General features: G+C 39.7%; 1 protein-coding gene across 1 annotated transcript; it reads right to left on the reverse strand.

Annotated features, from left to right (window-relative positions):
* Positions 1 to 302: 302 nt before the first annotated feature.
* Positions 303 to 16,333, reverse strand: ACADSB (acyl-CoA dehydrogenase short/branched chain). Its single transcript, XM_085064637.1, has 11 exons — positions 16,258 to 16,333; positions 11,926 to 12,085; positions 11,555 to 11,655; positions 10,874 to 11,080; positions 10,261 to 10,431; positions 9,308 to 9,433; positions 8,808 to 8,900; positions 6,794 to 6,883; positions 5,155 to 5,292; positions 4,270 to 4,369; positions 303 to 3,583 (listed from the first exon to the last, which is right to left on the reverse strand). Exons 1-11 carry the CDS (start codon positions 16,294 to 16,296, stop codon positions 3,513 to 3,515), a joined length of 1,296 nt encoding a protein of 431 aa, XP_084920763.1. The 5' UTR covers positions 16,297 to 16,333; the 3' UTR covers positions 303 to 3,512.
* Between the last annotated feature and the right edge of the window lie 35 nt (positions 16,334 to 16,368).

Consider the following 16,368-nt stretch of genomic DNA (forward strand, 5'->3'; position numbering starts at 1 on the left):
CTGGGGCTGAGGAAAAGCATTTCTTCAGCTTTTGTGTATCCAATACCAGCTCAGGGAAGACAGACAGCTGCTTTCAAAGCAAACTGGGTTTCCAATCGAGCTTAGCTTGGTAGAAGAACTTGAAATGTGTCTCTCACCAAAAGATTTTCAAGTGGAAATGCAATAACATGTTAATTAGAAAAGTCTTTACATAGCAAAAGGCTCCCAAAGAACAATTAGTCTCTATTTCATGTAAGCCTTTTCTAACACAATCTTTACGTGGGGAAAAGAAACTAGGGAAGAAAGAACAACAGCATAGAAAACATGATATAAAATGTTGTATTTGAGTATTTCCCAAGTAGTGATTAAACCTTCCTGTGGAAATCTGCATCAGGCCTTGATCACCAAGCAGAACAGAACTAGAGAAAGATGACAGTCATTCTCTCCTGGTACAGAATCTGCAAGATCTGGTAACAACTTTAAACAACACATTATTAGAGAACCATGGTCTGATATACAAGATTAGCACTGTACCAAGTCAAAAACAAAATTCAGGCACTTTTTAATACATACTCAATACAGGTCTTTTCTTCTGATCAGAAAGCTCACATGCCACATTTGATACTGAAGTTGCTGTTCCAGGACAGCAGACTGGATGGACTAAGGGCATAAAAAGGGAAAACCCACTAAGAAAATACATATTGAGTATATAAAGCAGCTTAAAAGCACAGGAAGCCTCACAGCATTCTCCACACCAGCTCTGCAGCCTGTGCCCACAGTGCCAAATGTAGAGTTGCCATTTATGACCACCCATAAATACCTGTCCCAAACCAGAACAAGGGCTGGGGAGCACAGGCAGCTCTTAGCAGCTCCTGGACAATAGCACAGCACTTCTCATTCCTCACCCAACACCTGAGCTCAGAGCAGCAATAGAATCAGGCTTGAGGGGAGGAGAATATGCCAGGTTGGATGGGGATGGGAGCAACCTGGGATAGTGGAAAGTATCCCTGCCCATGGCAGCGGTGGGACTAGGTGGGATTTAAGTTCCCTTCCAACCCAAACCATTCTGTGATTCTCTAAGTTAACTCCTCCCAGAATCAGTGACCTGAGTAGCCAATGCTCTCCACAGAGGTACCTGTCCTTTTAAAACAGCAACAAAAGATGCTCAGGGGTTGTAATTGATTTGTGCTCATATTCCTCCATAGAATTTTGTATACAAGTATCAAATACAATACACACATTTCTTTCAAACTGTGTACAAAATACAGCATATATAACAAAGACATGAAATATTTACAGCTGTAACATTAGTTAAAGGCTTGACCTTGTTTTGCTGAAAAAAAAGCTCATCAGCTACTGTTGAATAGCTGATCAGACTGTTCAGGTTGTTTCCTGGACTCAGGCATCCAAGATCAGACTGTGAGGAATCACATTAATGTCACTTTTTCCTGGTTATTTTTTCAAAAGGATGCCTGACACAGTTCTACGCAAAAAGAGAGTCTTTGAACATAATCCTGGATATCCAGCCCTTAACAGTCCTTCAAAGAGCTCTGCACTTTCCTCCACAAAGGCTTTGCTTCTGGCACTGTATGAAATCAGTTAAGTATTGCCACTCACTTTTCAGTCTCACACAAAACTGCAGAAGCCAAGCCAAGGCAGTGTCTCAAACCAGGAGATCACAGTAAAAACCATGAACCAAACCCTGATCTCTGAGGACACTCATGTGAGCAAAGCAGGTTCAACCTCAGCAGCCAAGGGCTGCCTCACCTTGGCACAACTCAGCACATTAATCACTATTAACTCAGGCATTTTGGAGTGTGGTTATGACCATTTTAGATTCACAGATAGACTATGTTGAGCAGAGTAACTGTAGTTAAAAATTGTAGTGTCTGTAGTCTTAAATCTAATCTAAATTTCCCCAGCTGTTTCAATTCAGGTGAAAGCAAGCCTGCAAACAAATCTGAAATGTATCAATATTGATAATGATTAATTATAATAATATTGCTAGAAAAAAAACTTCAGAAACCATCTAGTCTACCTTCCTACTCTTGCATTTTTGAAAATCTCAAAGCCCTTGATCAAACTGATATGGGAGGGGCTTTTTTATTGGCATAAGGATAATCACCACAATAATTCTCTGCCTATAAATGGGCAGAGCATGCATATAGGGGGATTAATCCACTAAATTAATTACTTTGCTTTGAAGTCAGAAAACTTTTTAATAGTGCTTTTCATCCTTGCTTGTTTTTTTGTCTAAGGCACTGCAGTCTGCTTGTTTTACAAATCCCACTTGCTAAGTGTCATTTGCCCTGGTTTTGCTAGGAAATCCTTTGGGAGCTCAGTCTGTAACATTCTAAGCTCCCCTCAGAGTGAATCATCAGTGAACAGTGAGCTTTAAAAATGAGATTCTTCTAAGTCAGCCAAAACCAGAAAACCAACCCTTCCCTCCCCAAAACACTTGAAACAGATTGCCAATTACAGCAATTAGGATGATTTTTCATATATTAAGCTTCCTGTCTCTTGATTATTAGTTAATTAGCTCTCCAGCACTGAAGAGGTTTCTGCTGTAAATAAAATGTCTAATTTTAGAGCAAACAGACAGGAATAAAAAAAGCAAATATTTCCCAACCCCCTGCCCTTTTTCTCTCTCAAAAAGGGAAAAACTACGCTAGAGAACCACTAACTTCCAGGAGCAAGGAATTCTAGGCTGCAAATTAATAGTGCCTCCCTTTAAAATTTGTAAAATGCATTGAATGTGGAAAGGCCACTGTGAGGTAGTATCACAGCACTCCCATTACCCAGCTTAGATCTGTCCTTTTGCAGAACTACTGGAGCTTTTTTAACCCCATTTCAGAAAGATTTCAACTCAACCTTTTATGAAAGGAGAACTATAAATAGGCTCTTAGATTAAAACCCTTAACAGCTGAGAAGGCTGGAAAGGGAGGTGGATATTATCCACCTTTCAGGAGTACAAATTGGGGCTGGAAGGGCTTAATTACAAAGATATCCTTAAGAACACACTAAGGGCTGCTATAAAAATGACTCCAATTACAGCAGCTCCACAGACATCACTCCACCTGGGAGACAGGAAATCACCACTTCCCTCTCTTTGCACCCCATGCTAATGCAGGCAGCAGATCCCACACCAGCTCTCCATCCACGTGGAGAGTCCCTTCTCCCAGGTGGGTTAACAGAACTCTTCCCACCAGGCATGTCAGGGATTTGGATTCCTTTGTTTTCATTCTGAAATCTCCAAGTGGAGATTCACTGCTGGCATGAGCTAAGGTAGCTAAATGCAGTGCATTAGCTTGGAAGTCTCTCAGGCAGAAAGAAATTTGGATTTGAATGTGGAATTCACGACTTTGCTGTTCTGAAATGGGGAATTTATGATTTTCCCTATGATTTCTTCTGTGACGATGTATTCTCATCTATGATGTCATCAATGCCTTCTGTAATTACAAATAAATGGGTAATTCACAATCAGCATTCAGGGAAATAATTTTCATGTAACAGTCAAGAAAGTCCTCGTGGTTTCAGTACTCCTGTGCTAGGAATTTTGCAATTGTGCTCAACTGGATATTTGAAGTTCCTTCATATATTGTACCTGAAATCAGAAGAAAATGAATTAGTGGACTATAAACCCACAGTGAATTTATGAAGAGAGACCAAAATATCATTCTAACAATCTACTTAGAACATTTACAACTACAAAATGAAGCTTTCCTGTGCACCTACTACCACAGAATTATAATTATTTATATAATATTATGAATGTTCATATTTTATTATCTGTAACTATTAAAGCACTTTTCTGGCTAGCACCACATAATGAAAAGACATTTTCCTGAAAAGAAATTCTTAAATAGCCAACAAAAATTAAGCAGTTCCAAATGCTATTACAATAAAAGCCAAAGGGTAATACTGTTAAAAATGTCAAACTGTTGGGTCCAAGGATTATCCTGATAAACAAGGAAGCCTCAAGAATAAAACTCCACATAGACTGAGATCTTAAAGACAATGAAGGCATTTTCAATTTTTTTTTAAACTGAAATTTTCTTAATAGAATGGGACACAATGTTTGTGTCTGTATTTTATTGGTATCTAATGAAATATTTGAACTAGCCTTGCATATACACACATTTATACCTACAGTTTTATATCTGAGCCTTTGAATTAGTGTTGAAATAGTCTCAGGGGAAAAATATCCTGGAACAAAAAGCCAGTCCTTCATCCTCAATATTTAATAGCACAAAACGTACAAGAGTTACTTGGTAAGAAGGTGTGACTCACCTATCTTGCAGTCACGGTAGTATTTTTCTATTGGGTAATTTTTGGTGAATCCAACACCTCCCATCCATTCAATACATTTACTGGTTGTCAGTGTTGCAACCTATGAAAAGAGTTTCAGAGTTGCAGGATTGCATTTCGAGACAGTGGTGGTAAAACTTGTACTTTAACAAAACAAGGAATAAAGCAGTAACTCGAACAGGAGGGAAGAAGGATTGGTATTCATCCTCAGTAAGCCATTTTAGAATAAAAATGACATTTTTCTAAATCAGAGGACATCAGGAATTCACTAATTGTTACAGCAGTAGCCCCTATGCTGCACTATGCAAAAGACCAGCAGTGGTATGCAAGAGAGCAATTGCAAAGAGCAGAAGTCACCCAGTTTTGAAACATTTTATGACTCACAGATGTGACCAGCAGAGCTGAAATGGTCACAAATGAACTCTTTACAGTGTCATTTCTCATGCCACAAAAAGAGAATTCAGAGAAAATTAAATCTTTCTAGATAAGTGAAAGTATTAATTCACTTTCCTCTTTTAATGCTGTTGCTTGCTTTTAAAATTTTATTTAAGGGCATGAGCAGCTTATTCTTTGGTGACTTTAGATTCTGTGCATGGACTGAGAAACTCAGAATGGTGTGGGTTGGAGGGGATCTTAAAACTCATCTCATTCCAAATCCCCTGCCATGGGCAGGAACATCTTCCACTGGCCCAGGCTGCTCAGAGCCCCATCTGACTTGGCCTGGAACACTGGGAGGGATGGGGCATCCAAGAGAAAAGTAAACCCACAAATTTCCACAGCAAACAAGAATGACCAGTTACACACTGGGTAACAGAAAACACTTGAGCAGCAGAGGAATGAAGCTCTGAGTGAGGAAGCTGCAGGTACCTCAGCAGTGAAGTACTTGGCCATGCTGGCCTCCTTGATGGCCGGCCTGCCCGCCTCGGCCAGCCGCGCCGCGTTGTAGGTCAGCAGCCTGGCTGCCTCCAGCTGCGTGGCCACCTGGGCAATCTGGTGCTGCATCCCCTGCAAGAGCAGCACAGCACTCACACACAGCCACAACCCCACTGCAATTCCCAGCAACTAGCATTCTGTTCACCACGGAATCCACCTGCAATCTGTAATAAAAATATGAAATCCAGATGGAAAGTAATTCCGTGTTCCTTCTGTGTTTATTGTCACGGAGGTTGGGAAAACTCCTGGGGCACTCCTGAAGTGCTTTCAGGAACTGCACTCCTATTTTCCCCTTCCCTTTTCTTGCATTCAGGAGCACTGAGGTTCTTTTTCCCTGACTGGCTGGGCAGAGGGTTACCTATTTGCAGCCATGAATATAAAGGAAAATTTTATCCCAATCTTAACATCCTCAGATAACAAAGACATGAGGAAGTCAGAGCTGTGTTTTCATCCTGCAGCTGGTTATTCAGATAACAACAGGTCTGGTTCCCTGAGGAGTTTAACCAAGGAAGACTTGTAAACAAGTATTTCTTCAATAAAGTGGAGAACTAGCAAGGTGACAACTCCTTCCCTTGTCCCAGAGGCAGGAGACAAGATTTAAGAGCAGCATAAAGGTACAGAGGCACAACTGAGGAATGGATTCAAGGGGAAGGAAAGAGGTGATGGAGCTCACATCTGAATGGTATTACAGAAGAATGGGTTTACTTAAGAAGACCCAAATATTATGATGATTGGAAATGAACATTTAGTAGTCTAAAACACAATGAAATCTTTCATCTTATTAGAACATTAACACCGTTCCCTCAGATTTGCAGAAATATATAGGCAGGTCAAAATACCAAAATGATTTGGCAATTATAAATTCCATTTCCCATTCAAAAGACGTAGTTTCAATCATTTCCTAGGTATCTATGAGTGCTTCCTAAAACTTGCATAAATTATGAGTAGTGCTAATACTCCTTCTCTTCAGCTGAGACGTAGGTTTCTTTCAACAAGAAAATTACTACAGTAATTACAATTATGTATCTTCCTTATTAAACTATACATCATTTTTGCAGCAAAGAGCCTTTTTCGTTGTAAGAAACAGATATTATAATGAAAACTAAATGTCTTTGTACAACACAGGAAACCTAATAATTCAATCAGTTTTCCTCATCTTTTCATCATTTCTGGTGTCTCCAGAAAAAGCTCTTCCTCTACACCTCATGAAAGGGTATAAAAACTAGAACACATTCAGTATAGTGTGATATTAAACTCAGAAGGGAGTTCCATGTGTATTATTTTCAATGAATGTCAATAAATTATCAAGGAAAAGAACTATGTCAACAATATTTTTAAGCTTTAAATTATCTGTGTGGCATTTGCAAAGGCACAAAGCACCTAATTGGTATGTTTTCCATGGCAGATGAATGTTCATCCAGAATTTTTCTGAAAAATTCTTCTCAAATATTGAGAAGCAGAGAAATTACTAGGTGGAGCACAAATTATGCAAATCAGATTACTCATTTTAGTGACTGCTGTGGTCATTACTCCCTTCTTGGAGGAAACATCCCATGTGTCCATTAACAAATACCTGGAAATCAAACACACTTTTCCCAAACTGGACTCTCTCCTTTGTGTAGGGAACTGTCCGGTCAAAACAGCCCTGGGCCAGTCCCAACATCTGTAAGAAATAAAAATGATATGGTTAGTAAAAATTGGTTAATTGAATGCATTTAATGGAAATGATAATAGCTCATCTTCTGGTCAGGCAGGTTGATATTCAGGAGCAAAGTTGTTTTCTTCCTACCTAGATATTGCTAAAACTTCTACATAGAATCCTAAGAGCTAAAATTTTACAGTCATCAGACAAACTGAGATTAGTTATGATAAAAAAAAAATTTGAGGAACAAGCCTATTCCATGCTATTCCATTTCTTACCATAGGCAAGTATTTGTGAAAACACCACCACTAATTTTTGGGTCAACTGTAGTTGCAAAAATATTAAGTGTTTCTGGGAAAATTCGTAATTGCATGAGAAAATGACTGTAAACTGAAGATCTATAGATCTACATTACCCTATTAAAGGAAAAATAATCTGAATGATTAATCAAAACTATTTTCATAATCAAAATAATTTCTCATTTTCTAGAGGACACCAGACTGCCAGAAATAGCAATTTATTTCAGAAGTTAGAAAATCAGTGGAGTGGAAGGAGAGATAACATTCCTTGCACTATCTTCCAACTCTGCAGAACAATTGTAGAAGAATTCAGACCAATTCTGTCTTTCCACAAAGACAAAAGCAGTCAGCTGTCACATCCAGCAACTTTAATGAAGGACAACAGAAAAAAAAAAGATACACAGGGAAATAATAAAAGAAAATATTGCAGTCTGCTGCTAATCAGCCCCATTATCAGATTCATTCATACAAACTCATGTGAAAGAGCTAAGTACACCAACTTCAGCACCTGTAACCATATATGCAGCTGCCTTGCACTAAAACCATCTGAAACTCTTTTCAAAGCCACAATTACATTTTATAAGATCTTCATTATCTTTTAAAACTATTACTACTGAACAACTAAACTCAATACTACAGGGCTTTTGAGCTGCTGTTCTTGTCAAGTACATTTCTCTTAATTTGAAGGTGCCAAGAAAGCAGTAACTAAGATATAACAACTACCTGACCTTAACTTTTAATTAAGGTGTAACTTGGAGTAATTAAGAGTAAAATCCAGACCATGTATTTTACTGCCAGAGCCTTTATATTATTTATATCTCTGGGAACAATGGGGCCCACAGCCCTTTCCAAATGCCATATCAGACAAAGTTTAATCACAGGTAATCTTTAGAGATGATGGAAAAGCCAGCTTAATTGTCAGCATAGTGTATTGCCACGTGGAAAGTCTCAATTTCATGAGGATCATTACTTCAAAAGTAATTTAAAAAATAAGAACTTATCACAAGTAATTTTATTATAGGGCTGAACCCGAATTCCATTGAGATCAGCAGCAATCTGAAATCCAAACTGACTTTACAGCAAAATACAACATTTTGAAGTAACTTCAAGGTCAGTAAATATTTTCCTCTAAGATGCCACACGGTGCAATTTTCAAACTCAACAATGAACTCGATCAGTTCCGCTATAGAAAATCACATTTATTTTAAAAATAGGTTGAATTAAAAAAGCAAGTTGTTGGGAAAACATCAGTTAGCATTAGGCCACATTTGCCAGCCCCACACAATCCCAGCTGGATGCATTAATACATTTCAGTGTATTATATTTTCCAAAGTTAGTTTTCTTTATAAAATAAATATTCATAGTGGAAAACAGGAACATTGGCATAATTCAGTAGCAATAATTTAACGACCAAAGACAAGCTAATTGCCATTTAATGTTTTCTAAGTCTATTGCTTATGTCACCACAGGAGAATTTTCCCACTGGCACTTGTTCCCACTTTCACTTTGCTACGGGAACAGTGACATCTAGTGGCAATAGAGTATTTCCTAAATGGTTTATTCTTAAGAGCTTTAAATACTCCACAAATTTCAGTCCAAACTCAAATTATATGCTGGCTGCATTCAGTAATAAACAAATGACCCACCTGTGCAGCAATCCCTATCCTGCCAGTATTGAGCATTCCAATGGCATACTTATAGCCTTGTCCAACCTGTCCCAGGATATTGGCCTCAGGAACCTGAAAAATAAAATCACCCAATTATTCCTGTTTCAACCCTGCTTTGCAACTACTGAAAAATATTCACATATGAATCAGTGCACATGTTTTATTAGTTGTTCCGCATAAATGAAGGCACAAAGCAAAAACCAGACATTTGATTCCTAGAATATCTGATTAGAGCATTCCCAAATTCACATGATTATAAAGTGATGACTGAGAAAAACAACACCAAAATTCAAAAAGCCCAATCCCCCTCTAGACTTCTGCTGTTGTGGTCCAAACTGCAGGAGGAAAATGTTAGATTAAGCCAAACAACCAGTGTGTCTTAAGGGGAAAAAAAGGGAATTTAGTTAATAATCATTCCTTATGTGTGGCCAGGTTCCAGCTGTACACAAAATATGCTTCAACAGCTGAATTTACAATACCTTCACATTGTCAAACGTTACTGGGCAGGTGGAAGATGCTCTGATTCCCAGCTTGTCCTCCTTTTTCCCCACCTGGAGCCCCTCTGTGTCACGATCCACTATGAAGCATGTAATTCCTCTGTATCCCTGGGGAAAATTGAAAATAATCAAAACGTGGTTTTCATACTAATATCACCAAACGGTGATCTAAATATTCCATTCCAATACTGAAATTTTACTAATTTAATTTACTAAATAACACACTGGCACTGTCATCTGATGCTAATTATGGTTTAACATATTCCACTCTTCAACATAAAAAAGAAAAAAAACAAACCTCTCCTTATTCAGTCAAAACAGGAATTTTTAATTTTAAAAATAACTATCTCCAAGTTAAAATTTTAAGACAGAGATGCTGGAAGGAGTTTAAAAAATAAAGGTTTTGAACAATTTAGTTTTGTATTTGATAATTACCATATTGGTTAAGTACATTTTAAAGTCTGCACTTGACTTTTCTCAAAATCTATTACCTGTATCAGAACTGGGGACAAACCTGACACTTGCATATTCAGCTATGTAATTTTTTACTTGAATATATCTCATTATAGGATACTTTTTAGTTTTCCATTTTGCCTTTTAACAACAGCAACTTGTCAGAATTCAGAATTCTGAAGGGCTAATTCAGAAGGGCTGGAATAACTTAAGACTCTGAGTCCTGTTACTCATAACACCACCAATGCTGTGCTCTTCATCTAAGAAACCATGATCCTGACATTTTTATTTTGCCTGGTTGGAGGAATTTATTAAATTGCTCATCAATTCTCAGTTTCTGTTGGGAAATATTTTTAAAGGTTTGCAGTCAGATAGGAAAAGATGCACATATTAACCTCTAACATCAGATTACGAATAAAAAATTCCCCAGTTTCATACATCATCAGCTGTCACTGAAATGAAACAATCCTGTAGCAACTTACTAAGGATGGGTCTGTATTTGCCATGACAAAGAAAACTCCTGCATCTTCTGCTAAGCTAATCCACATCTTTGAGCCATTGATAATGTAGTAGTCTCCTTTCTTCTCAGCTCTAGTCTTCAAGGAAAAAGCATCACTGCCAGACCCAGCCTCCGAGAGGCAGAAACTCCCTAGCTGTCAAGGGAAGAGAAAAAGTCAATTAAATTTTCACAAATATAAATATATCTTACAAGGAAAACACTTAAAAGACAGCACAAGTCTCTTAAATTCAAGCATTTTAACCTACTGCATTAAAGTAACTGAGTTTCAGCTATGGAGATTAAGAATAGAAACACTGTGTAATTACACATCTCTCAAAGTCAACTGCTTTACAGTTCTTTTCCACAGTAAATTAAAATTTAATGAAACTAATAAGTGCCTTTCCACTTTTACCTCTCAGCTACTGATGACAGGATGTATCTATTTCACCACAGATCTCAGCTCTAACCAGTGTTTCATTTTCACACATATTTTCCAGAGCTGCAGACACACATTAGTCACTGAAAAAAAAATCCCACTAACATTACTAAACTATAATATAATTTTAATACTTAACTAAAGTAAAACTTTGACTCACTGTATCTTTAGACACCCTGGGCAGGTAAGTTCTCTTTTGTTCTTCTGTTCCATAGGTGGTAATCAACTTATTTGTTAGAGTGTTTTGGAGTTCACACACAAGAGCCACAGCTGGATCAACTTTGGCCAATTCTTCCACTGCCAATATAATTGAAAAAAATGAAGCTCCAGTTCCTCCATATTCTTCCCCAAGTTCAATACTCATCAGCTGAAATGGAAAAGGTGTAAATATATAAATTTGTTGGTTCTGATAGCAGGAAAGGCTAACACCAAATCCAGGAATGAACACCAGGATATTGGCAACGCAATTCCTCGCGGCTTCCCAGTAAGGCACAGAGGACTCCTGATTCTCTTTTCCATCAATACTTGGAGTCATGGCCTTTCCAGCCATTTATGCTTATTCAATTTTAAAAAAAGTGAGGGAGGGAAGACAAGGAATTAAAAGATAAGGTGAAGTATGTGGTATGGGGGCGACAGAAAAATATTACAGTAAAAGATGGAGAGTGATAACGCAGTAAAAAAGAAAGTTGTCTTGTAGTTGACAACTTCAACATTTTTAATGATTCATTAGTTTGAATTATACCATTCAATCTTTTAATCTAAAAATCTGAACAGAGCACACTTAGAGATTCATAAAATGACGTTACTTTCCAAATAAAAGATTAGGTAAAAGCGTGCAAACCCCTTGTTCAAACAATCCCTGCACAACAGAGTCTTCCATTTTCGCGTTCTCATCCATTTTTTGCACGAAAGGTGCAACTCTTTCCTGGGCAAACTTTGCCACTGGAATGAAGAGAAGAAAAAAAAAGTGTAAGTATTCCAACAGTCTCCTTGGGGATCAATATAACAGGAATGTGGTGCTTCTGACAGGTTATGAACTTGTTCCCTGACTCTGACAGACAAGCAGCCCAAGCGAAACAAGGTATAAAGCACAACCCCTCCCCAGCAATCTCACCATTTGACTAGAAAGAAATAATGAAAACAAAATTTTAAGCTAAAAGATCCCTTCTAGTTAAAATATTTCTGAATTTTAACTACAGAGATAATAGCTACCCATGTCTTTCAGCATGGCCTCCTCTTCGGTGAACATCTGAAGAGGAGCATAGACAACTCCATCACTGGCTAGGTTTGGCTTGAGTTCTGATTTGGAGGATCTAAAAACACAGGGGGAAAACCTCCAAGGAGCCAAGTGTGCTGGGATGTGTCTTCTCAGCTGTTGGCAATAAATACAGAACAAGCAAACAGATTTGTATGCAGACAGCAACACAGAACTTTACCCAGTGCTTCCATTCAGTAAATGATTAGGAAATACAACTTATATCCATTGTTTAGTTTGAAAGCTTTTCAGAAAATACAACCTCCCCCTCCCCTGTGTCGTAAAAGAAAACATCCTTTAGTTACTTCTAACCCCAAGCAGTTTTCTTTCTGGAAGTTTACTAACACAAGGTTATTCTACAAAGTATGCACAAACATTTTTTTTTTTTAGTCAATTTTAGTGTTTACAGCAAATAAACCCTGCAGATAATATTTATTTTTATAGATGATTTTGCATGTCTACTGCAATATTCAGTGTAATGAGTATACATTGCTCAATACAATTAATAGTCTCATTAACATACATGATAGAGTACATGTGAAATAGACATAGAATGGCTTTTACAGAACTGTCAACTTTAATGTCAGGCTTGGCTTTCTCCCTGGTTTTCTAGGGACCAGCAACTCTTGTTTCTAAAGCAATCTGACTGCCCCTCATCTGGATTATTGGTATTTTGCTGTGAAAGGGTCTAACTTTTAACTGCACTGAGGATTTCTGTATTCAAATTGAATTCTTATCTACCACTTAATGACTTTCAGAATGAGCACAGGTTTTAGAGACAAAGCCCTGGCATTTGAATGCTTCTAGTTAATTTCTACACAGTTAAAATCCTACAGTTAGTATGTTGATAATGTTATGTAACTAATAATTCATATGTTTTATTTGGTTGATTTATTGTAAAAGCACAGGAAGGAACTAAGTGATTTATGCTTAACTCCTCCCCATTTTTTCACAATATACAATAATGATTTTAAGAAACATTGGTTATCAAACCAAGAGAGCAAAGGCATTACTGAGCATTTTACTATGGGGAATGGCCTTTAGAATATGTGGCAAAAGTGGCAAAAATGAACAGATCAATGGCTTTTGGGAGGAAGCTACACATAGTGATTGTCAGGACATAGATAATGTGACAGCTTTGGCCCTTGGAGACCTAAAAACTTTTGTGTTCAAAGATTTCATTACCTCATAGCAGACTTTAGAAAGGTAAGCTTGGTATGAAAGCCAGTATGCTTTCCAAACACAGAACAATTTCTTAGGATTTTAAAGGACATTGGCATGAGCTCACCTGGCTCAAAAAGTAATGAGCCAGCAGTAGCTAAAACGTATTCCTGAAAAGCAGCACAGCTTGACTGTGTCTCAAAATCAGCAGGACAGAACAATGGCTCTGCACTCACAGCTCTCCAGCCCCAGCCCACTCTGGGGCTGATGTCCACAGATCTGATCTTTGCTACAGATTTCTGTCACTTTTGCTATGTCAGTCTAAAGTATGGAGATATGAATGTCTTACCAAGACAAGTGCTGACAGAAACCCCCAGGAGAGACACAGCTGAGCCATAAAGCATATGAAAACATGTCTGCCAACACACATTTTTGGCAGCACTTATTCCTAACCCCACAGTGAGCAACAGACTGGCTGCACCCTAAGCAGGCGCCTGTTTAGCTCTCAGAACATAGGGCAATTCCACAATGCACATTGTGATGGCAGCATTCCTCAAAAACCAGCAGAAACTCTGGGGTCAGGAAGTAAAAATTCCTTTGATCCTTCTTATAATTCCCCCTCTTTCATGTTGGCTTTCAACACTTGTCATCTCCCTGGCTGAAGAACTGATGTAAAACACATCGCTGAGCTTTTGGAGACAAAAAGCAAAAAGTCTACTGTGATAAAGAAACTCTGCTTTTAGCACAAACAGTTTGTGCTAAAGGAAAACCCAACAAGAACAAACAGTAAGAAGTGGTAATAGAGAAAATAAATATTGCTGTGAACATTCAGTGTTCATTCACATTCAACACCCCTGGTGGCACAAAACAAGTACTGAGTGGGGCTGATTTATGAATACAACGTTTGGATGATCAGCAATAGCAGCAACACTTTCAAACGATGATGAAGTTACCAGAGTCAATGTGGGTGTAAAAATAAAGAAAACATTGTCTAATAGAGACTGGATCCAAGGCAAGCACGTTCTGGAGGCAGTCAGTCAGGAATGATTATTTGCAGAACACAGAGCCATGCTGGGGTCACCTGACACCCAGGTGTGCAAACACCCACCTCTGTGAGTCTGTCCTTGGCAAGGTCTGAGAGGGAGAAAACTGAGTATTTACATGCACATTTCTATTTAACATTGTGCTGCTTCCTGAGCAGCTAAAGGGCTACAAAACACACACACTTCCTGTTCTTTTCACTACATTATTTCCAAAGAAAAGAGCAGTTTTCCTCCGTGGTGGCATAAATAAGGTGAATCACTAGGAATACAAAATATAAAATCATAGAGTGGACTGGGGTGGAAGGGACATTAAAGACCATCCAGTGCCAGCCCCTGCCATGGGCAAGGACACCTCCCACTATCCCAGGTTGCTCCAAGCCCTGTCCAACCTGGCCTTGGACACTTCCAGGGATGGAGGGGCAGCCACAGCTTCTCTGGGCAAGCTGTGCCAGGGCCTGCCCACCCTCCCAGCAATTACCTTTCCTGAAACCACCCCAGCCTTTCCCTCCTTCCCATCACTTTCCCTGCAGACAATCCATGTGAGAGAGGCAGGGAAAGGTGTCAAACCACAGCAAGTGAAACAAAGGCTCAGACATCTATCAACCACGGTTTGGTAAGCACTTGTTTGATACACGAGTGAAACGGTGCTACAGGAGCAAAGGAATACTCCTAACAAGGTCACCTTGAACAGTTTTAGGACCAATAGGATGCATCCAAGGGATGGGATTTATGCTGGCAACACCCACACAAAGAGCAACAGCTCAGAGGTGTACCAGAATAATAACAGCCCAGTGTGGCAATTATGTCTTAGTTCAACGCTTAGATTTTAAAATGAAATAAATAATCAAGTCACTACATTATCGTGTACTTTATTTCCTTAGAAGCCATGTAGTATCTCTAACTTTCAGGCAGTTATTTAAAGTGCATGTACATTACTTAAATCCTTGGATACTGCTTCCCTGCCTTTTTTTTCCCTCCTCTTTTCTGTAGGTAGTGATTTATGCTGCTATAGGATTCAGACTGCTTGCCCTACCAAACACACACATTTGAGAATTGGTTTCTGGGTTGCTGATAACATTGATTTTTCTGTTTATCTCAATTTTTACCTCCACCTCAGCTCTTTAAAGATCAGTTCTTTTCGTTTCCTTCTGTCTCTTTCACAGTGTAAAACAAGATTTTAATGCTGGTGGACCTGGCAGCAGTGTTAAGATACAAACAGAAAAAGATCAAAGCAATATTTTCCTCAGCTCACTTTGCCTGCCTTGTTGACTTCCACTCCTGTATCCATCCCAGCTGGTTTCCACACAGTTCCTACTTCCCAGCAGAGAAGCTTCCCAATGGGAAGCTTGGCTTCATTTCTGGGGTTGGTTTTGTTTATTTCAATTTATTTCAAGTGCCACACCACATTCACGAGCTGCACCAGAAGGTCCCAGGCTGGCATGTCTTCTCACCCTGCACAGCCAAGGCAGGCACGGCAAAAACATGGCTGGCAAAAATACAGCTTCTCTGCCTGTTCTGATCACCCCTCCAGTGCCACAGGTGTGTTTAGCAAACCACAGAATATTCCTAGCTGAAGGGACTCACAAGGATCATCAATCCAACCCCTGGCCCTGCACAGACACCCAGCAATCCCACCCTGTGCATCCCCGAGAGTGTTGTCAAACACTCCCGGAGCTCTGGGAGGTTTGGGAATGTGCCCATTCCATGGAGAGCCTTTTCCAGCACAAAACCACCCTCTGGGGAAGAACCTTTTCCCGATATATAACTAAAGGAGACCTCAAAGCGCCTCTGCCGCCAGGACGGTGCTGCCTCCTCACAAACCTTTTCACAAGAGCCACAAGAACTCTTCTCAGCACGAGCTTACCCAACACCGCCCCTCCACACACAGATCCACAGGGCAGAAGGAGAAAAGGCTTCCCAAACCCCTCTCCCCTCACGGCTCGCAAGCTGTCCCTGCAGCCCGGCAGCTCCCAGCCCCGCGGCCACAGACCCCGCCCGCCAGCGGCAGCCTCGGGAGGACACGGCGGAGCTGTCCCTTGTCAGCTTCCCGCAGTCCCCACTCCCCGTCCCGCCCCGAGGCGTCACCTTCGCGCATCCCCTCAGCCAAGCTCCCGCCGCCGCCATTGCTGCGCCCGCCCCGTGACGTCAGAGCCACGGCCCCCTGACGTCAGAGCCACCGCCCTCGTGACGTCAGAG

The sequence above is a fragment of the Lichenostomus cassidix genome, chromosome 6 (genome assembly GCF_008360975.1).
Source record: "Lichenostomus cassidix isolate B80296 chromosome 6, HeHo_3.0, whole genome shotgun sequence".
In the NCBI taxonomy this organism is placed as follows: Eukaryota; Metazoa; Chordata; class Aves; order Passeriformes; family Meliphagidae; genus Lichenostomus; species Lichenostomus cassidix.